Below are 22,117 nucleotides of genomic sequence, written 5' to 3' on the forward strand. Positions count from 1 at the left end.
ATAGAAAAGTTCCACAAGCATACTTGGGATAAGGAGCTAGGAAGAAAGAAAAATTACCATATTGAAGTGTTTAATCCCACTCATAGTCATCAACCAAAAGCATACATAGATGTCAATATCTCTTGGAGAGCCAAAATTCTTATTGCTTAGTTAATGATTAATTCTCATCAACTCCCTTGTGAAATAGGATGCTAGAAAAGGCCAAAGGAAGTGTGGGAGGAAAGAGTATGCATTTTTTGTTCTTCCGAAAAAGTGGAAACAGAAAAACATTTCATTTTAGAATGTGAGGCCTTCAAAGACAACAAGGAAAGTTATGCAGATATGCTGGCAACTAGCTCTTGGGATAATCTATTTAGCGAGGGATTTATTGAGAAGCTTGGAGCATTTATTTTGAAGCTTCGTAAAAAAATGGCTGAATACATTACGCAGATGAAGAAGCAATCAGTCTCATAGGCTATCTTTAACCTCGTGGACGTTAAAATAATTTCTTAAACAGATGAAAAAGCAATCTATCCCGTAGACTATCTTTAACCTTATAAACGTTAAAATAATTTTCTTGCTTTCATTTTCATTCAATCAACCCAGGGAAATTTTGATTTTCTTTCCAAACAATACGACACTATCGCATGAAGTTAACTTGCACGACTGAGCTCGCATCAAAGCTAACTCGTACCAGTTTAGATGGATAAAGCTTCTGGAGAGCAGAAAATAATTCTAAACCAACGAAGACAAATAAGGCACGCATTTGCCCTCAGCGCGCTCGATAAAGAGCGTGGGGAGTATGGACAAGGAAAGTTGGCCGAACAACTAAATTTGTCTTAAATATCACCGAGCAACGACAAAATTATCGCCAATAAAAAATTACCACGTGGACCATACGAAGACCAATCAAGCGAAGCGTGTGGCCAGAAGCATCCATAACGTAACGTGTGGTGTGCTTTGAGCTGGACTGAAATCATCGTATCGTAAACCCAAATTAATTTTATTTATTTGCCGTCAAGAACAGGCCAGCAAAATATCTATGTTTTCTTAGCCTCAATTGGCAGATGTTATATCAATAATGTCAGTTGCACTACCACATTAGTGCCATAATCCTCTGCTCGGGAGAATTTCCCGGGTCAAATCGCTTTGAGCCATGGCCGTCTCTGCTGCCGCACAGTGCAATTTCCGGTCCAGTAGATCGGATTCGGTGACATGCTATTCGATGCAAAATCTTTCCAGGCTGAATCAGAACTCGTTCTGCCCGGTCGCGTGTACGAGTCCCGCAAAATTCGTATTAGTCCATTCTCATGCCAGAGCTCTGCTCTTCGGCCGCCCGGGAAAGCTCCGCGGTAAACTCTCTGTACATGCATTTCGTTCATCGGAATCGCAGGCAGACAGTGACAATAGAGACGAGCTGCCCGATTTAAAGGGGGAATCGGGCGGCTTCAAAGATGATGTCGAGGAGGGGAAAAATTTACAAGGGAGGAGAAAAAAACAGAACCTGAAGTCTGAAATGGAAGTGGAAATGGAAGAGGTACGCGAAGACATTGTCAATTCTGTGAGGTCAATTGTTAGACTCGTTAACGGGAGTTGGATGAAACAGGAGTTCGTATTGCCGAGCTGGAATAGTAAATTGAAGTCCTTTTCCAAGGCTTTTGTGCGGATGGTCTCCGGCTCTGCTTGGACAGCCAGCAGTACAGGAGGATTCGGACAGTGGTTCAGAGCGGTGGAAGCCGACTTCCTCAAGGTAATATTTTTTAATTTATTTTTCTTCGAAGTGCTTGATGAACACTAAATGTTTGAGTCCGGTAAAATGCCTCGGAGTCTAGAAAATAAATTCACTTTTAATTAAGCAAAGAATTGTTTTAAATTGATGTAAAACAGATATAATTATTAACATCAATTTGCAGTAAGGATATTTCAATATCCTGAATCTACCATATATGCGTATACAAAAAGGAAAGGTAAAAATACAAGTGAGCACACAGCATAACTTTTATTTGAAATTATGAGGTATATTTTCGTTTTGTTTCTCGTACGGTGTACATATTGTGAATTGTTTTTTCAGCACTGAACGATAGCAAACAATTTTCCGGTCACTGTCGAAAATTGCTGGTTGTTTGACGGAAAAAAGCAAACAAATGTTATATATAGCATTTTCAGAAGATATTTTTATCATTTTATTTGGAAATTTTTCGTTTTGTTTCTTGTACGGTGTATACATTGTGAAATGTTTTTTCGGTCTTGGCTAATGAAAACGATTTTCCGGTAAACCTGCACAATTAAAGTGTTTTAGGGGTTTTTCACGGTGCTGAATTTATATATACAATAAAAAACTAGTTTAAATAAAACAAATCAAGATTTCACCACAATTTTTCCTGCATTCAGACACTGAAAACTCCAAAAATTGCACTAAAGACAACTCCATGGAAAATTGCTGTTTTGTTTTGTTGGTGATGCTTTTTCACATTTTTTAAAGCACTAAAGGTTTTTATCAGCAATTCGTCTATCCGTTTTTTAAGAATTATATGTAAGAATAAATTATCTTATGAAAATAGATTAATGCTATTAATTTTTTAATAGATTTTATTATAATTTTTAAAAATAACTAATTAATTAATTTAATTATAAAAAATAACTATTTCTATATATATATATTTTTCAAATTTAAAAATACATCATTCTGCCGCTCAATATTTACAAAATGATACAAAAGAGGACACCGCTCAATATTTACAAAATGATACAAAAGAGGACACCGCTCATAGAGGAGGCTTTGCCACCTAGAAACCCGAACTTCCTATATAGAGTGTTACCACTACTATGGCCTGCCAAGTAGTGCTATGCTTCCCAAAAAAATGAGAGTAGGAGAGCTACTGTCTAATGTCTAACACTACCAGAAGTAAACTAAATAGAAACATATTCAAATAACATAGGTTGGAGGACTTTCTTCCATAGCAATTTCCAATGCTATCTCTTCCTTTGCTCGGGCTTCAGACTTCTGATTAGCTTTTGCTTCAGGTTGTTGAGTCGCTGGTTGAGGATCCTTCAGGATGACCCTGGGATTGTCACGGGTCCCTCCAGATCCACAGGGGCCTTCTGCCTCCCCCCCTTACAAGCTTCGCCATCACTTGTGCGATAAAGATGCTCACTCCAAACACCCCTAAAATGAAAGCTTCGAATTTGCCTTTAAAAATGTGAATTAGTTGTTTGAGATGTGGTAATTCCTGTTGCTCCGGTTGTATTGCTTGAGCCACCATTACCCTTGGTAGAACGTGGTCTCCCTGATTCATGAATTACTAGGATCACAAACCCAACCTTCCACCTTGACGAACAATTGAGCGTCTGAGATACCCCATTTCTTCATATTGACCCCCGCTTCCTGCTCATCTATTGTAGCGTTGGCTGCCGTAGGGCACCCATGGAGACAATGGCTCAAGGCCCTTATTGCAGTTTACTCTGACTGGGTTGTCTTGCCTTTTGACCCGCCTAGCTATGTCAAGCTCCCCCAGTTGCTTGACCTCTCGATGATTTCATTAAAATTGATATTGAAATCCAAACCCGTTTGCTTCCTCCAACCTCTTCACATCCACTGCCAAATACGTCACTGCTCCCTGCTTCCAGAGGATCCTTTAAGTAGCTAGTACACCTAGTTAAGTTGGGCAAGGGGATGGAAGGGAGGATGTGTAGAGATATAATTTTGGAGAGCTTGCTCCCTGCTTTAACCCTTTAGGTAGTTAGTACACCTAGTTAAGTTGAGCAAGGTGGATGGGAGGGAGAATGTGTAGAGAGATAATTTTGGAGAGCTTGTCCCTCTTGGACTCAGCCCAACCAGAAATTCGAGAGGCTGAATGCCCGACTAGCCCTCGTGGATTGCCGTTGCATACCTTTCTCCTTACCATCACCTTGTCTAAATGCCCATCAAACTCAATAACCTCATTTTGGAGGGCATATTAGCAATTAGTGCCCCTCGCTTGCCCATACAGTGATATTGGTTTAACGGTAAGTTTCGCTGGGTGAAACCAACGAGAGCGCGGTTCAAATCCCATTGAGTATATGGCTTGCTATGATCTTGGCTCAAGGAGTATATGTAGTGTATCTGGCTTGCAGGTTGTTGCATACACTGTTAGATCCCATTGAGTATATGGCCTGCTATGATCTTGGCTCAAGGAGTATATCTAGTATATCTGGCTTGCAGTTTGCTGGATATACTATTAGTGTTGTTAGTGTTATATAACAATCACGAAAGTTGATCCTGGACCATGGCTATGATCTCAATTCACCATGGTTAGAAAAAAAACATCCTTGCTTGCCCAACATATTGCCACCTTGTCGCATTCATCCTTGCTGTATGTGTGCCAACCAACCAACCTTGTGTTTGATGATGATCAGGGAATAGGGTGTTGTTGATTTGGGGTAACATCGGATGTTCTCTATCCACGAAAATTGGTGGAGAGGCTAAAGCACAAGATATCTCCAATACGTAGAAATGGTTTGGGCAAATTCTAAACAATTTGGGAGATATTAAAATAATTAATATTTTTAATGGAGTCCCTAAGTCTAAACTTAGGGAAAATAAAATATTAACGTGAATTAATATAAAACTGTGCTAAAAGGGTCCAAAAGTCATGGATCAAGCCAAAATTAATCTTCGCTGTTGATTAGGGACTTAATCTCGGACGTTGAATTGTCAATGAGAAAAGTATAAGAGGAGGCTTGAGGGTCACTTGGAGAACACACTGACTTGATCAAGAATTCGATTTTCTGGGGCAGGGCTTGTTGAGGAAATTGAAGGAGTGATCAGAGTTGCAGCTAAGGGGTAGTGAATACAGAAGTAGAGAGGCAGAGAGGGTACCTAGAGCATCAGCACAGAAGTCGAGAGAGAGGGATGCAGAGAGCATCAGCGCAGAAGCCGAGAGAGGGACGCAGAGCCAGTTAGAGGCCACACAGAGCTAGTCAGGGCTCATGCAGAGGCAATTAGGAGTTGCGCAATGCTAGAGAGAGCCAGCGTGGGTGACGCAGAGGCTCTAGAGGCTGACGCAGGGTGAGTTGGGGTGATGCTGGGCCAGAGAGGCTGACGCAGTCCCTAGAGGCAGACGCTGGAGATTTCGTGGGGCAGATTGAAGCTGAGAGCTATGGGATTGCTCATCCGGGGTTTTTAGCCAAAATATCTGTCTCCGACTGAGAGTTACTACTGCTGAGATCATTCTCTGTTGGGTGAGCCAGTTTGGCACCCAGATTTTATTCTGAAACTGCTTAATAATAAAACCCTCAAATAGCTGCACTGGCTTTTTCGCATTGGGTTTTTCCGGGGACATTGGTCCAAAAACAACGGTGTCACTTGAGTGCTTGTTTCTTTCCTTCAGTTGATGATCTGTAATGTGTTGAGCATGTACTTGAATTTATTTTCAGTATTTACATGGTAAATAACTTGTTAATTAAACAGAACAATTTGGCAGAAATAAATCAGAAAGTACATGAAAGATTTCTAACAGTTAGGGTTAGAAATTCCAACATGGTATCAGAGCGTGGTTGCAGATCACAGGAGAACTGAGGGCATCAGCGGAGTATAGTAGCAGCAACAGAAATAGCTGTCCCGAGTGATAGAAGCTGTTCCTAGCGGAAAAGCAGCAAGGAAGGGGTGACGCAGTGCCTGCGTCATCAAGTTTGAGCTGGGAGAAGGATCAACACAGTGGCAGAAAGGAGCAGACCTGACCTACGCAGTGCCCGGTCATCTTTCTCAGTTAGGAAGGATTGACGCCTGTGGCCAGGAGGTGCAGATTTTGCTAGTGCCGGGATTGTGCAGAGTCTAGAGGCTCTAACCTTCAGTTTGCTGGGGCATAGGAGGCTGTGGGTAAGTTGCGGAGTGAAGCTGGTGGGGTACTGTGGTCAGAACAGTACCTAACAGGGCAAGACCAAGGAGGAGGGAGTTGCTGCTGAGGATTTCTAGCCAAGAAATCTAGATCAGTGGTGCAGCTGCACTAACGATCGGAGTGGGGGCATCTCGACATTGGCAGAGGGGTTTCCAGGAGGGAAATCGAGGCTCAGAGGGAGTCACACCGAGAACTTCCAGAAGGGAAGTAGAGGAGCAATGAAATGGTAGTGAACGGGGTAAGAGACCAGGACAGACTGGATGGAGCCTCAAACTTCGTAGTCTGGAAGGCCAGAATCTTGTCCGTTCTAGACAGGAATCGTCTCAAGCACTTCGCCTTGAAGACGATAGCGATCCCAGTTGACCCGGTTGAGAACGACAAGTACGAGGAGGCAATGGCGAGGGCCAAGAGCATCATCCTTGACGGGGTCAAGGACCATGTAGTACCACATATTGTCGAAAAGGAAACGACAAATGCGATGTGGGAGGCCTTGATGAAATTGTATCAGCATACTTCTGTGCAGAGGAAAATGATACTAGAAAATCAGCTGTGGTCATACTAGATGCAAAAGGGAGAATAGATCGACACCTTCTTCGGTCGATTGAAGGAGATCCAGGATCAACTGACTTCCATAGGGGCCACGCCGGATCAAGAATTGATGGTGAGGACAACCCTGAATGTAGTTTTAGAAGACTGGGAGGTGTTTGTACAGAGCATACTGGGTAGGTTGACCCTTCAAGATTGGGAGGAACTGTGGGAGGCTCTTCGCCAAGAAGAGATCAAAAGGCTGACCAAGGCGGGAAGCAGCGGCAAGGGGGTCAGAATCAAGGAGGAGGAAGAGGAGGATGCTGCCCTAGCATCTGAGGGAAAGCAGGAGAAATGGAAGAAAAATGACCTCTCCAAGGTCAAATGCTTCCACCGTGGGGAACTGGGTCACTATGCGAGCTAGTGTCCGAGGAAGAAGAGCAAGGGAGAGGCTTTCGAGACCTGCGCCAACAAGGGCGGAGAAGGAAGTGGAGACAGATGATGACTATGCCATGAGTGTTCACACGCCACTTGAGAGGAAGTGGGGAGACATTGAGCTGTAGTTAGATGGACTACAGGCAATGAGGGGCAGGATCCTCGAGGTACTCAGCCTCTTGGATTATACCTTGCTACGGGAGCCCCAAAGAGGAGTAGCAGTACTGGCAGATGTCAATAGAGATGGAAGCGGATGGAGCGACAGAGGGAGATACAGTGCAAGATTCCCAGGACATTGTGAGGCAGCAGAGCGAGATGCATGGATTTGTCGCAGCAGCGCAGAGGTCAGAGAAGGGGCACTTGTCAGCAACAGAGGGAGTCTCAGCATTATGGGTGTCTCTAGCCTGACAGAGATGTCAGAGTTGGGAGATCAGTTACTTACTTCTCAATAACTGAGTTGCAATGCAACAGTTAGCAGTGGTAGTGCTATGGGCAGCACGATGTAGCATGATGAGAGGGGCTGCTGTATGGATGCAGTAGTGGCAGTGGCAGGGCCATGGGCAGCAGTACATGATGTAGCAGTACAGAGGATGTTGGGCAGCAGGCCTAACATCAGCACCAGGACCGAGGCCAGATGATCAGGGTGGTGCTCAGTGAAGAGTATTACTAGAGCACAATCCTCGCTAAGAGGGAGTGTTGATTTGGGGTAGCATCGAAATTGCTCTAGCCATGAAAATTGGTGGAGAGGTTAAAGCACATGAGATCTCCAATACCCAGAAATGGTTTGGGCAGATTCTAAATAGTTTGGGAGATATTAAAATAATTAATATTTTTAATGGAGTCCCTAAGTCTAAACTTAGGGAAAATAAAATATTAATGTGAATTAATATAAAACTGTGTTAGAAGGGTCCAAAAGTCATGGATCAAACCAGAATTAATCTTAGCCATTGATTAGGGACTTAATTTCGGACATTGAATTGTCAACGAGAAAAGTATAAGAGGAGGCTTGGGGGTCACTTGGAGAACACACCGAGTTGATCAAGAATTCGATTTTCTGGGGCAGTGCTTGTTGAGGAAATCGAAGGAGTGATCAGAGTTGTAGTTGAGGGGCAGTGAATACAAAAGTAGAGAGGCAGATAGGGTAACTAGAGCATCAGCGCAAAAGCCGAGAGAGAGGGATGCAGAGCCAGTTAGAGGCCACGCAGAGCCAGTCAAGGCCCATGCAGAGGCAGCCAAGAGCTGTGCAGTGCCAGAGAGAGCCAGCATGGGTGATGCAGAGGCTCTAGAGGCTGACGCAGGGCGAGTTGGGGTGATGCTGGTTGACGCCGGGCTAACGCTGGGCCAGAGAGGCTGACACAATCCCTAGAGGCAGACGCTGGAGATTTCGTGGGGTAGATTGGAGCTGAGAGTTATGGGATTGTTCATCCGGGGTTTTTAGCCAGAATATGTATCTCCGACTGAGAGATACTACTGCCGAGATCATTCTTTGTTGGGTGAGCCGGTTTGGCACCCAAATTGTATTATGAAACTGCTTAATAATAAAACCCTCAGATAGCTGCACCACTTTTCCCCCATTGGGTTTTTCCGAGGACATTGGTCCAAAAACAACGGTGTCACTTGTGTGCTTGTTTCTTTCCTTAAGTTGATGATCTGTAATGCGTTGAGCATGTACTTGTATTTATTTTTAGTATTTACATGGTAAATAACTTGTTAATTAAACAGAACAAGTTGGCAGAAATAAATCAGAAAGTACATGAAGGATTTCTAACAGTTAGGCTTAGAAATTCCAACAGGGGTTTCCAAAGCCTTTCGACTGTTGCGAAGGATCTGTAGCGCATCCCACTCGCATAGGTAATAACTACCCACTATCATGCTGGGGATGCGTAATGGGGGATTGTTCCGCCTATCTCCATCCCTTAACCGTCCCAACTCCATCGTTTCTCGATTCTTCTCTATGTGCCACGACAAATAATTGTTGCCATCCACCAATGCCCCATGTTGTTCACTGCCTGCCCCACCTTGCCTTGGATTTGACACCCCATTTAGGTTCTTTGAACACTTTCTGAGTTTTGAAATAGTCTGATTTGAGTGAGGTCAGGCATCTTTTGGGCCTAGCCAAACATTGATCAAGCGTTCTTGGGAGATCCCCTCATTGGCCAATCGATCAACTAGCAGATTACCCTTCTGTTTTATGTGGGTGGGAATTATCACTTGTATTTTCTTAGTCAAATTTGACACTTTCCACAGTGATAATATGAGGCGCCAACTCCTTGATATATTGTTAGGGTTGGAACCATGAATGATTTTTCCTAGACAGATTATAAGCAATTGAGAATCTCCTTTGACCACCAGACTAGAAAATCCTTTTGATCCGCTAACCGCAATCCTTTGATGAGAGGTGCTAGTTCAACCCCATTATTGGAGTTGTGGCCCAAGCTTTTTGCAAACATGGCAATTATATGATGGTCTCTGAATACCCATCCTACACCTAATGGTCCAGGATTTGCCTTTGATGCAACATCAAAATCAAGCTAAACACGATGTTGCGTTGGTGGATACTGTTGTCACCCTCTGCAAAGCTTATCTTCAGCTGTTAAAAAGGTGCAATTGGGCATAAACGTTTGCAGCCATCTTCAAGGTCACAAAAGCAGTCAAAGATTGATTGGACCTCCTCCAACGGATAAAGCTCAGAATTAGCTTTCCAGCGACATATAGAACTCCTCAAATGGACCCTAGAATTAGAAGTTATAACAAATCGGAGTTGCCCTTGAAAACTGAAAGCCAAGGAGAAAAGGCCTTAAGAGAGAATCCCGCAAATTGGCGATCGGAGGTGTAGCCCATGATACGTCAGGTGTAAATTGCTGACATGCGATCGCCAATATCGGCGATCAGAGGTTCAAGGCATGGTGAACAGTACATACCGGAGGTACAGTTGTAGAAATTCCCACTGTAGATCAATAGATTATGCAATAAACTAAAGCAAAATACAAGATCTATTTCTACAACACTTTGCGGAAGCTTAATCGAATTGAGCAAGATCAAGAGAACACATATAATTGAGAATGAGAAATCAATCACACATAACACAGAAGAAATAACCCGGGGAAAGCCTTAGCCTAAAACCCCAACTCTGTATTATCATACAAGTGGAAATATAGCCAGTATTACAAAAAAAATCAGCTCAAAAGCTATCCTGCTCTCTCTGCAATACTTCTGCTGCTCATAGACAGTCAAAGGCCTATATCTAATCTCTGGTCTGCCCTCCAAGCCTCCTATTTCTTTGCGCAATTATGATTGAGGTCCAGTGCAGCCACTTGTGTGAATTGGCCTCTTCACACACTCACTAACCTCTGATCCAACTATGCAGTCCTGAAGGGGATAAATCCTTCTCCATGGATGAGCTTCCTTTATAGGAAAAAAATTTATCCAACTGATAGTACATTGTCCCTTCTTTGATCTCAATTGGGTCTCTGTCTGAACTGACATGCATGAGTTATTCATGAGAGAATCTTAAGTTATTTGAAGTGCAGCAGTTATATGCAAGCATGCATTAACTAACTGAACTCACATTAATTTAAACAAACTGTTTAAATCAATCTAACTGGACTTGACTCAGTTAACTGAGCCAACTAATTACAACTCAAATTAGAACTCATCCTCATCTCTTTAACTGATGGATAAATTCCTCAATTAATAGAGAAACTGCTGCATGTTCTCACATAGACTTCATGTTTGATTTTTCACAACTAATGGTGAATTAATTAATTTATTTTCAAATAGCTGTTAAGTTCAAATTCGAATTTTATTTCCTATGTTTAGTCCAGGGACTGAATAAAATAGGAATCCATCCTGAACTGCTAAAAATAGCAATGCTATTTTTAGCACTTCCATTTTTCATTCCCTGTTGCTAAATCCAGCACCGGTACCCAAATTTCTATTTATAGTAGTGCTATTTTTATCGCTTTTATTTTTAGCATTTCTTGTTGCTATTTTCAACACTCCCTCTCAACAAGAAAGGCTTCAACTCGAACCTGATCCTGTACCTTTGGAATGTTCTGCATGCAACACTTCTTCCAAGTGTGGTTGCTCCAACAACTCTAGGAACAAAAAAACTCCCCACTGACCTCTCTGTTGGGCTAGAAACATACTCTGATGCTGAAGCTCTACTTGCTGCTGACAAGTGCTCCCTCTCTGACCTCTGAGTTGCTGCAACACTCCATGCATCTCGCACTGTTGCACACCTCTCTGTGCCATCCTGCACTGGTGCAACACTCCTGTGCCTCTCGCATCGCTGCAGCCTGCTAGCTCTACACAGTCCTGGGACTCCTGCACTGTAGCTCTCTCTGCCGCTCCATCTGCATCTGTCTCTACCCACTCAGCCAGTCCTGCTACTCCTTGTCGGGGCTCATGTAGCAAAGTCGAATCAAAGAGGTTGGTTACCTCAAGGATCCTGCCCCTATTCCAGCCTTCTTGGGACGATCACTCCAGATCGCCCCACCTCCTACCTGGAGGTATGGATGCATGTGATCCCTCTGCCCACTTGGCTCGAAATTTCCCCCTACTGGCGATCTCTGCATGAGTAGATGTCTCTACTTGATTTCCTCTCAGCTTCTCTAGTTGTGGCTGCTCCACAACCTCCTGAAGCTGCTTCACCAATCGTGGCTCCTCCACAATCGTCTGAGGCTTCTTTTGGTGTTGCATGTTGAGAGGTAATTTACTCTCCCTCTCAACCACCAAGTATCTAACCTTTGCCTTGCTCCTCAAGGCTTTGCATGCATCTTGTACCTCAAGCGCATACAGGTTCTTGGCTAGCACACCAATCTGTTTCATATTTCCCGCCATCACGAAATTTTCTAGAAAAAGAGCTGATTTTAAATCAGCGATATCTCCCTCATTTGAACTCCGATTCAGCTGATTTTTTTTTGAATTTGGGTATTTTTCTGTAAGGAATCCAGATCTGCTATTTGTTTCTGAAAATTTTGCACAAAAATTTTCAGATCTGCTCTGAAAACTTGCGGCCCAAAACTCAAAACTTCGAAATCTCCTCTAGTATATTGTTCTCCGCTTTGATCACCTTTGCTCTGATACCATGTAGAAATTCCCACTGTAGATCAACAAATTATGCAATAGACTAAAGCAAAATACAAGATCTACTTCTACAACAGTTTGCGGAAGCTTAATCGAATTGAGCAAGATCAAAAGAACACATATAATTGAGAATGAGAAATCAATCACATATAACACAGAAGAAATAACCCGGGGAAAGCCTCAGCCTAAAACCCCAACTCTGTATTATCATACAAGTGGAAATATAGCCAGTATTACAAAAAGAATCAGCTCAAAAGCTATCCTGCTCTCTCTGCAATACCTCTGCTGCTCATAGACAGTCAAAGGCCTCTATCTAACCTTTGGTCTGCCCTCCAAGCCTCCTATTTCTTTGCGCAATTCTGATTGGGGTCCAGTGCAGCCACTTGTGTGAATTGGCCTCTTCACACTCACTAACCTCTGATCCAACTACGCAGTCCTGAAGGAGATAAATCCTTCTCCATGGATGAGCTTCCTTTATAGGAAAAAATTCATCCAACTGATAGTACACTGTCCCTTCTTTGATCTCAACTGGGTCTCTGTTTGAACTGACATGCATGAGTTATTCATGAGAGAATCTTCAATTATCTGAAGTGCAGCAGTTATATGCAAGCATGCATTAACTAACTGAACTCACATTAATTTAACCACTGTTTAAATCAATCTAACTGGGCTTGACTTAGTTAACTGAGCCAACTAATTACAACTCAAATTAGAACTCATCCTTATCTCTTTAACTGATGGATAAATTCCTAAATTAATAGAGAAACTGTTGCATGTCCTCACATAGACTTCATGTTTGATTTTTTACAACTAATTAACTCATGGTGAATTAATTAATTTATTTTCAAACAACTGTTAATGTTATATACCTAGGGGGGATAATATGGGGTACCAAGGGAGGTACCCAAGGTAATAATGTAATAATGGGATGGGCCATAGTAATAAATAAGGTGGTTAACCCATGTCATGTAAGGGACTACAAGTAGTTAATAATAATGTAATGGGCCCATGGTATTAGTTGATGGTATGAGGGAACCATGGTAATGACCCATGGTATTGTATGTATGAGGCCTATATAGAGGCTAGAGACTCCACATGGAGAGATATGAAGATGAAGAGAAGTATTCTTGTATGAACAGGCATATGGCTTGTGGAGTGTTCTCCTTCCTTAAGGAGTGAATGTATGGTGTTGCCCTACCGTAAGGGTTTTGATAATAAAGAAGCATTTCCATATATTTCTATCTTGTTATTCTTGGGTTATTTCTATTATCATATATCTTTGGATCAGATCTACAACAATTGCTCAATAGTAGGACCATCATCTTTTCCTGTAAAATATAGATCCTTGCTAGAAGCCATGAATGGTTTGGAAAAAATTCACTTATTTGGCGAAAATTTGTAATTGTCACAGTTTCGTCAATATTGCTCAGAATCCTTATTATGACCTGTTTTTAGAAATGGAGCAATCATTCTGCATCTACCCATGTGATAGAAATCCTGATCCAGGCACTAGAATTCCAGATCTGCGCTACTACTCTCCCGCCGTCACCCAAAATTTCTGAAAAAAGAGCTGATTTTAAATCAACGATATCTCCCTCATTCGGACTCCGATTCGACTGATTTTTTTTTTGAAATTAGGTGTTTTTTCACAAAGATTCCAGATCTACAATTAGATCTTGCAGATCTTGCACCATGACTTCTAGATCTGCGCCGCAAAACTCGCTGCCCTGAAACTGCAACCCCACTGATTTTTAAATCAGTGACATCTCCTTCATCCGGACTCCGATTCAACTGATTTTTTTTTTGAATTTGGGTATTTTTTCACAAGGAATACAGATCTGCAATTAGATTCTATAGATCTAGCACCAAAACGTATAGATCTGATCTGCAATTTCGCCACCCAAAAATCCCTGCAAAAATACAAAAAAATTTCCACGGTTTGCCCAAGAAAGTGCTCTGATACCAATTGTTGTAGATCTGATCCAAAGATATATGATAATAGAAATAACCCAAGAATAACAAGATAAAAATATATGGAAATGCTTCTTTATTATCAAAACCCTTACAGTAGGGCAACACCATACATTCACTCCTTAAGGAAGGAGAACACTCCACAAGCCATATGCCTATTCATACAAGAATACTTCTCTTCATCTTCATATCTCTCCATGTGGAGTCTCTAGCCTCTATATAGGCCTCATACATACAATACCATGGGTCATTACCATGGTTCCCTCATACCATCAACTAATACCATGGGCCCATTACATTATTATTAACTACTTGTGGTCCCTTACATGACATGGGTTAACCACCTTATTTATTAATATGGCCCATCCCATTATTACATTATTACCTTGGGTACCTCCCTTGGTACCCCATATTATCCCCCTTAGGTATATAACAGTTAAGTTCAAATTCGAATTTTACTTCCTATGTTTAGTCCAGGGACTGACTAAAATAGGAATCCATCCTGAACTGCTAAAAATAGCAATGCTATTTTTAGCACTTCCATTTTTCATTCCCTGTTGCTCAATCTAGCACTGGTACCCAAACTGCTATTTATAGCAATGTTATTTTTAGCACTATAATTTTTAGCATTTCTTGTTGCTATTTTCAACAAGAGTTTTCTGCGATCCCACATATCGACGATCGCAAGCATTAGAGGACCAACAAAAAGCACTGCGAATCGTCGATCGGCGATATCGCAAATTAGTCTTCGCAGCCTCGATAGCAGAGGAGATCTCAAAATCGGTGATTGGAGGTCTCGATGGTCCGCAAATGACCACCCTAAAGAAATAGCCAAGAAAAGAGCTAAGAATGTAGAAAGTCGGGGAGTGCCTCGATAAACATAACAAAGGAAATCAACGAAAAACCAGGGGCAGGTGGTCCTTTTCTCTCTCCTCTAGGGGGGCATGTGGCGAAATGCTATTGGATCCGATAGAGACACGGGGACGCTGACGTCACCATGACGTGGCAGTATGGAGGACACGTGGCATGTTGACGTGGCATTTTTAAGGGTCCTATGGGGGCATATCCGGGTGACATGTGCTGCCCCCAGGGAGCGACACGTGGCAGTGATGATGTCATCAATCGACAATCGACGATTGGGGGTAGCAGCACATTGTGCATCACAGGGAATTTGCTGATATCGAACCTCCAATACAGGGGCTAGCCCACAATCATGTTGAGGAGCAAAGAATCGAGGACTAAGTGCTAAGGAGCTGTCCCGCAGTCGGCGATCGTAGGAAGGCAGGTCGCGTTAGTGGCACAGCCTGGGAATCGCCAATGTGCCGATTGTGATATCCCAGGTGGGCCTAATCGGTGTTCGGTGGTCGCAATCTATAGAGGGCGTGAACCCTCCCTTGTTCTGTTTCCAAGTGGGCCAGACTGCATCGCGCATCGGAGATCGTAGTGTTGGGGAAGAGGCACCAAAGGTGAGCATTAGAAATTGCTGATATGCGGGATTTTGTTTAACAAAGGGATGAGTCTCCCAGACATGAGTCCAAAGGTCCTAGCACCCGAGGACTAAGTGCCTGGTCATAGCCCCCGGTCACATGAAGCAAAAGGGGCTCAAAGAAAAAGGGGCTAAAGTGGATCAGAATGCCCCGTCCCATAAGGACTTTTAATGGGAAATACCGATGTGATAACTACACGATAAGGTAATGCAGAGCTTTAAAGGCGTGGTGGGTCGACAACTGAGGCATTTAAGAAGGAGATGGAGCATTCAAAAATCGGCATGGGCTGACCCTGTAAGGCCCCTTGTGACACGAAATTGGGGTTGACACAGACAGAGTAAATGAAGGCATGAAAGCTCGGGAGGACTTGATGATTCAGCATGGTGCTCTATGCAGAGGGAAGACGAAGTACCGCCCAAGTGACCTCTGATTTTGTACTATGGCATTAAACTGATAGTTGACCACTCCCAGCTCTGGAGAATGAATGATTCAAGCAGTAAAGGTAGAAGCGACGAGAATCAACTGAGTAGCAGAGGAGGCCAAACTGTGGGCAAGCAACAGCCTGAGCAAAGGCCATCACAGGGATGAGCATTAGCATATTTTGCAGAATTTTTCCTCTATAAGTTGACTTTTTTTGTTATCATGTACTTGTCACAATTTAATGAGGCAATTAATCTGATTGTAGTCTTTTTGGGCCGCAGAGCCATCCTAGGCCGAAACAGCTAGTCGATCTGACAGTTGAGGATGGGCCGAGATATTTGTTGTAATTATAGTTCAGAGCTCCCCTCTTCTTATAAATAGAGGGAAGCCACTCTTAAAAAAGGTTCAAAATTTTGGGAAAGAAACTCCTAAGTGGATCCTTTTCTTGCTTCACAAAGGCATTGTATGAACTTTGATGTATGCACTCTATCAAAGAATTTAATGGAAGAATTGTGGTGATTCTAAACTCCTTGATTTGCAGTATGTTTTTCTCTCTCAGTATTTCATTATGTGTTTGACATTCTCCTCAGATTGCATGTAAGTAGCAGCTAGATATATTTCCATTATATGCAGATTCATTTCAGTCAAATCTTTGATAAAGAATGTCTGTATTGATATGGTGATAAGGTCTTTAAAAGGCACTCCATGCATCTCAACATCTCATAAACCTCTCATTGCTCTCGTTTTCCTCTAGATCCAGTGATACATAATTCTTAAAATCTAAGCTTTGTTTTGATGGATTTTCTCGTTATTATCTCCTACTATTCCATCTCCATTAACAATTGATTCGTCGCGAGTTTCAATCTGCTTTGGCCACCACTATTTGAGTATTACTCCCTGTGGAATTCTGCACACATGTTATTTCTTACAGTGTGCTTCATCAACGGTTCCGAACCAACCCTTTCAAGCTATTCGTGACATAAAACTATTAGTGCTGCAAGCTCCCAAGAATAATCTGCCAGTACTACTTAAGATGTCATTGGCACTGGCCTATAATCAACCTAGAGGTTGTCTCTAGGAAGCTTTCCTATCCCTGGAACCAACCCTGCTCCCAGTGCTGGGAAAAGAGACAACAGATACCAATGGTCTAGGGGTTGGATCCCTTTGACCAGATTTGGTTTAGGCAGGAGTTTGGTGCATCTATCCAATTACCAATTATGGAAGATGATGGATTCGACATCTAAGGGTTCCCAAGCTTCTCAAGGCCCCATTGTGGCACTAATAGTCTCCCCGATGTTCTTGTGGATCAAGTCCCAAACAAAGTCCAATGTGAGGTGTTGAGATTTAAAGATCGATCTATTGCGTTCCTTACAGATATTCTAGAGTAGGAAGCCAGGGAATGAGTTCCAAACTTTATTCAAGATGATGTTTTGGAAAGGATTGGCTCTCCATTGCTCCAAGGTGTTAAGTATATTCCCTTGATGACAGTCTGACTATCTAAAGAGCATTGCTCCCTCGTCCCATCGATTTGAGATCTCCTTAATAGTTGATAGACAAATGGTTGTGTAATTCCCCTTCTTGTTTGCAGATTGCATAGATAGAGTGGAAAAAACTCTCCTTATTATTTTGTCCCATGTTAAGGTTTTCCCGTTTGCCAGTAAGCAAAGAAACTTAGCAATCTGCCAAAGTTCTGGATTACACACCTTTGTCCAAATATTCTTATGATTTGATGGTTCCCATACTCCTAGTTGATATACTTCTTTCACCCTGAAGTTTCCATCCCTTTTAGATTCCCATCTCAAGATGTTTGCCTTGGTGCTATATTGAATAATCCTTGATCGTAGCCTATCCTCTCCTCCATAAATTTGATAGTATTGGGTTCCTAGTTCAGAGGTCACATGTCATAGGATTTCCATTTCTCGGTTCCAGTAACTAGGGGGCTATCATCTTTGTTCCATTAACGTTGAGTCTTAGTCCAATCGATTGCTTATAGGGCATGCATTGTGGGTTTGAGAGATTCTTTCATGCCTAGAATTGGTTCTTGTTATCGAGCATCTTCCCAAAAAGGACAGAGTGCCCAATATGTACCTCTCAGAACTTAGAAGCAGTGATCATCATGCACTATCTTCTGATTTTGCTAGGCCTTGTTCCAAATTAATGACCCTAGATAGTTTCCAACCATTTTTACAAGAGAGTTTTAGGAACTTTTCTTGCACATTTTCCCCAAGCCTTGGCCCAAAGCTCCCCCTTTCCTTGAAGCCATATGCCCCAACTCTTGGTAGCTAAAACTTTCCCCATGGATAGGGGATCCTTGAGTCATAAAGCCCCTTCTTCTTTAGGTCTGTGTACCTTTTCCTAAGAGACCAAAGACCATTTCCTTTCCTTAGTCCACAACTTAAAAAGTATTGTTGGAGGTTTCTTATTTTTTGATGACATTCAAAGGGGTTGGAAGAATAGAAAAAAGATACAAAGGTATTAAGTGTAATGCAAATTTGATAAGTAGGATTCTACTAGGGAGAGTTAGGAAGCAAAAGGTCTAGCTCGACAACTTGTATTTAAGTTTAACTAAAAGCTCTTCCGAAGAACCATTTACGAGTGCCTTATCCAACAACGGAGCCCCTAGATACGTAGAGGGTGTTGAAGAATCTAGGGCAAATTAGGTGTAGTGTGATTCTTTGTTGCTTGATAACAATTTGTGAAGTCTTTTTACTTTTCTTGTTAGCGTAATCTTCTTCTTCTTCTTATTAATGCATGTGTGTGTACTTTATCAAATTGCTACCAAAAACATAAGAACAAGAACACAAGATGTTGGCTCTCTTCCAGGGCCAAAACCTCTCTTCTCTTGAGAGGAAAACCCTTTCGTGAATTTCTCTTATTGAAGCTTCTATTGATTAAAATTTAATGCCAAACCCTAGACCCCTGACAAGAATATCCTCCAAGCACAAGTCAAGTCCTTTCTTCTTTTTTCACTTTGTTTCCCGGCACATAGGTTTCCTTCTTCCGGCACTTTGCCCTCCCAGCGCTTTGTCCTCCTTCTTTGTTTCTTGTCTAGAGATAGACCTTCCTTGAGTGAGCCTTCTAGATGAAGTGTTCCTCTTCTATCCCTTTCTCAAGTAGACTTCTTCTTCAATCAAGTGAGATCCTTCTTGATGTATGGGTGTATGACTGTACTGTTGTTCTGCTACCCTAGTTTTCTTATGTGTGGAAGGTACCCTTAGTGAATTAGGATCCTTCCACCTGCGCTAGGCTTGGGAGTCCTTGTAGACTTGATTTCTCACCCAAACAATGATATGTCATGGACTGTTTACCAGCTGCAGACTTGTCCTCTTCTTTTCCGCACATGTGACTGTTTCTAGCCCTAGAAACAATCCTCTTCTCCTCGACCTTATTCCTTCTTCCTTCGTTTGTGAGGGTCTCTTCTTCGCTCTTAGAGGGAGGCCTTATAGACCTTAATTTCTAGCCCAAACAGTGATAAGTATTGGATTGATGTACTGCTGCTGTTATGACCGCAGAGAGGCCTCCTTCCTTCACACGTGTGGCTGTGTTTGACCCTTAGAACAACCCTCTAACCTTCGGTCTTGTCTTCTCCTTCTTCGCTGCACTAGAGGCTCCTTAAACTCGTCTTCTTTATCTCCTTTCTCGGCTTCCCTTACTCGTTGATTTCAAAGATGAGTTGCGTTATCTTGGAGAGGTGTAATGACCCTTATATATAGGTGTTTTCTCCTTCTTTTAGGCCGACTTGAGGCTGACTTGACTTTTATGCTTCAGATTTCTTCCTTTTAGGATGTCGTTGCTTGGAGGAGGCTTGTGACTTTGCTTGGAGGTATTCTCTTGACCATAATACATACACATACAAGGTGTAACATGCCCTTAAGGTCTTCAACCTTTTCTTTTGACTATTTGACTCACCTATAACACTTTAATTAGTGCTAGACCTATTTCAATGAGCAAGAAACTCATTGACATATATTATAAAAATAATATTTATTTTCTTGAATGAGTACAAATATCAAAAGTACATTTATGAAGACCGAACCTAGTTACATTTCCTTGAACAAAGGGCAGGGAGGTGCATTGGAAGCCAAGGATTTTTGCGATACTTGTATGGATAAACGGGGATATATTAAAGAAAAAATTGATATTTAGCTCCATTAATAAATGCCCTTGAAACCTCCATGAATAGGTCTAGGGAATTTCTAAAAGCAAGGGCTTCTTGCATTGTGGGTTTATTGAGGAGGAGAGTATCATCTGCAAATTGCAGGTGAGATAAAATGAGAAGGTTTGAAAAAAGGGAGAGCGTTGATCTTGTTCTTTGCAAATTCTTTCATAAGAAACCTCCCTAACCCTTTAGTGATAATGATGAAAAGGGAAAGAGAGAGATGCCTCTCAAGGGGTTGAAAGTTTTGGAGGAGATCCATCGATGAGAATAGAGAAGAAAGCAAAAGAGACTAGGTTGACAATACAAGATATCCATTCTTGACAAAAGCCAAATGCCTACAACATGTGCTTGAGGAAAGGCTAGTTTAAGTGATCGTATGCTTTTGACATGTCAAGTTTGATCATAATACCAAGTCTTTTTGAGAGTTTTTAATGAGTGAATAGATTCATGTGCTAGAATAGTACCATTCATGGTTTGGCACCTGTCCACAAAGCCACCTGCTCGGGAGAGATGATTATATTCAGAATAGGTTTTAGGCCATTAACAATCATCTTTGTCATGCTTTTATATAAACATTGCCTAATAACATGGATCAAAACTTATCTGCAGTGTTCGCAACTTCTTTCAGAATGAGTGTTAGGAATGTCGAGTTGAAGGCTTGAAGCAATGCTTTGTCTGTTTGGAATCCTCCACGACCTCCCAAATATTTTCCCTAATTGGTATTAAAACCATCTAGGCTCGAGGATTTATCTATTGCCATTTCCTTGACCACTTGTTCTGCCTCCACTAACATTATCGACCTCATTAAAGTGAGATTTTGTTCTTGGACGATCATTGTTGGAATGGCCTCCATAATGTACAAAGTTGCGCAATACGATCCACAACCAATTCACTCATTAGATACCCGAAATGGTTCACCAATTCTTGTTCAATGTCTTCTTGTTTCTCAACCTTCCCTCCCACTGCGACTTTCATGGAGGAAATTTTGTTCAAGTTTCAGCTCTGGAGCAAGGAATTCTAGAAGAATATGGTGTAACGGTGTTCTTTTTCCCTTCCCTTAATTTCTAGATACTGCATTTATGTCGCCATAATACCTCCTCCTATTTATTCCTTTGACTTATTGCCTGGTGAAGCTATTCTTTCTAGGTCCGAAGAGAGTGTGGTCTTCCTTCCATAATCATAGTCCTTTGTATTGCTTCCATATCATGTTCTAGTTGCTATTTTCCTTCAAAAATGTTGCCAAAGCATTCCTTGATCTAGATTTTGATTCTCTCCTTAACATGTTTTAGCTTTTGCTGGATTTGGTACTTTTTGGTTCAATAGAGGTCTTTCCACTCTTGCCACCATATTTCGATATTCAAGAGGAAATCTATATGCTCCATCTAGAATGTTTCAAATCTGAAGGGCTTCGGTTTGGGTTGCATATTATAGCCCCACAACAATATGATCGACCAATGGTCCGACCCGATGAAGGGGAGGATTTCTACTGAAATAGCTTGGCATGATTGAAACCATGTCTCTGAAACCAAAACTCGATCAAGTTTCATCACAATTTGGTGAGCTCCTTTTATTGTTCCAAGTGAAGAGATCGTTATTCGTGGGGATGTTGACCATTCACAGTTTATCTGTGAAGAGACCTCGCTATTTATCAGGATGTCAACCATTTACAGTCTATCTATGCATTCCTTAAAAGCCCGGTTCTTTGTGTCTTCCTTCCTTAGCCCCCCTCATTTTTCCAGTAGGGATGAGATCAAGTTAAAATCTCCAGCTACAATCCATGTACTATTCATGTAGGCCAATGTTGTTGCTGATAATCAATGTAAAAAGGGCATAAATATTGGAGATGTACCCTCGGTCCTTCATGTCAGTTGTCACATATCTAGCAGTAATTATGCATGGCATTAATGTTGAAGTCTCTATTGTAACTTGTGTTGGGTTCCAGAGGATTGCTAGACTGCTAGCAACTTCATCCAAACTTATTGTTACTACTTCACAATGTTTCCATATTTTGTTTGCCACAACTTCTGTGGTTGTTGTACCACATTTTGTCTCCTACACCACAACTATACTCAGTTTTCCTTGGTTAATACGATTCCTTAATAGCCTTTTCTTATATTGAGTGTTAAGGCCTCTCACATTCCAGCATATGAATCTCACTTTTTAAGCCTTCGATCGGG

At 41.9% G+C, this 22,117-nt stretch overlaps 1 protein-coding gene across 1 annotated transcript in view; it reads left to right on the forward strand.

The window, feature by feature from the left end:
• The first annotated feature begins 1,001 nt into the window (after positions 1-1,001).
• LOC149258678 (putative chlorophyll(ide) b reductase NYC1, chloroplastic) overlaps positions 1,002-22,117 on the forward strand; it is a 175,015-nt gene continuing 153,899 nt past the window's right edge. Inside the window, exon 1 of the mRNA XM_089415712.1 lies at positions 1,002-1,729. Coding sequence (XP_089271838.1) covers positions 1,136-1,729 — 594 coding nt within the window. The 5' untranslated portion in view covers positions 1,002-1,135. The remainder of the gene's footprint in view (positions 1,730-22,117) is intronic.

Source organism: Pinus tabuliformis, chromosome 6 (genome assembly GCF_031772625.1).
Source record: "Pinus tabuliformis cultivar Carrire ecotype Pingquan chromosome 6, CPIR1, whole genome shotgun sequence".
Taxonomy (NCBI): Eukaryota; Viridiplantae; Streptophyta; class Pinopsida; order Pinales; family Pinaceae; genus Pinus; species Pinus tabuliformis.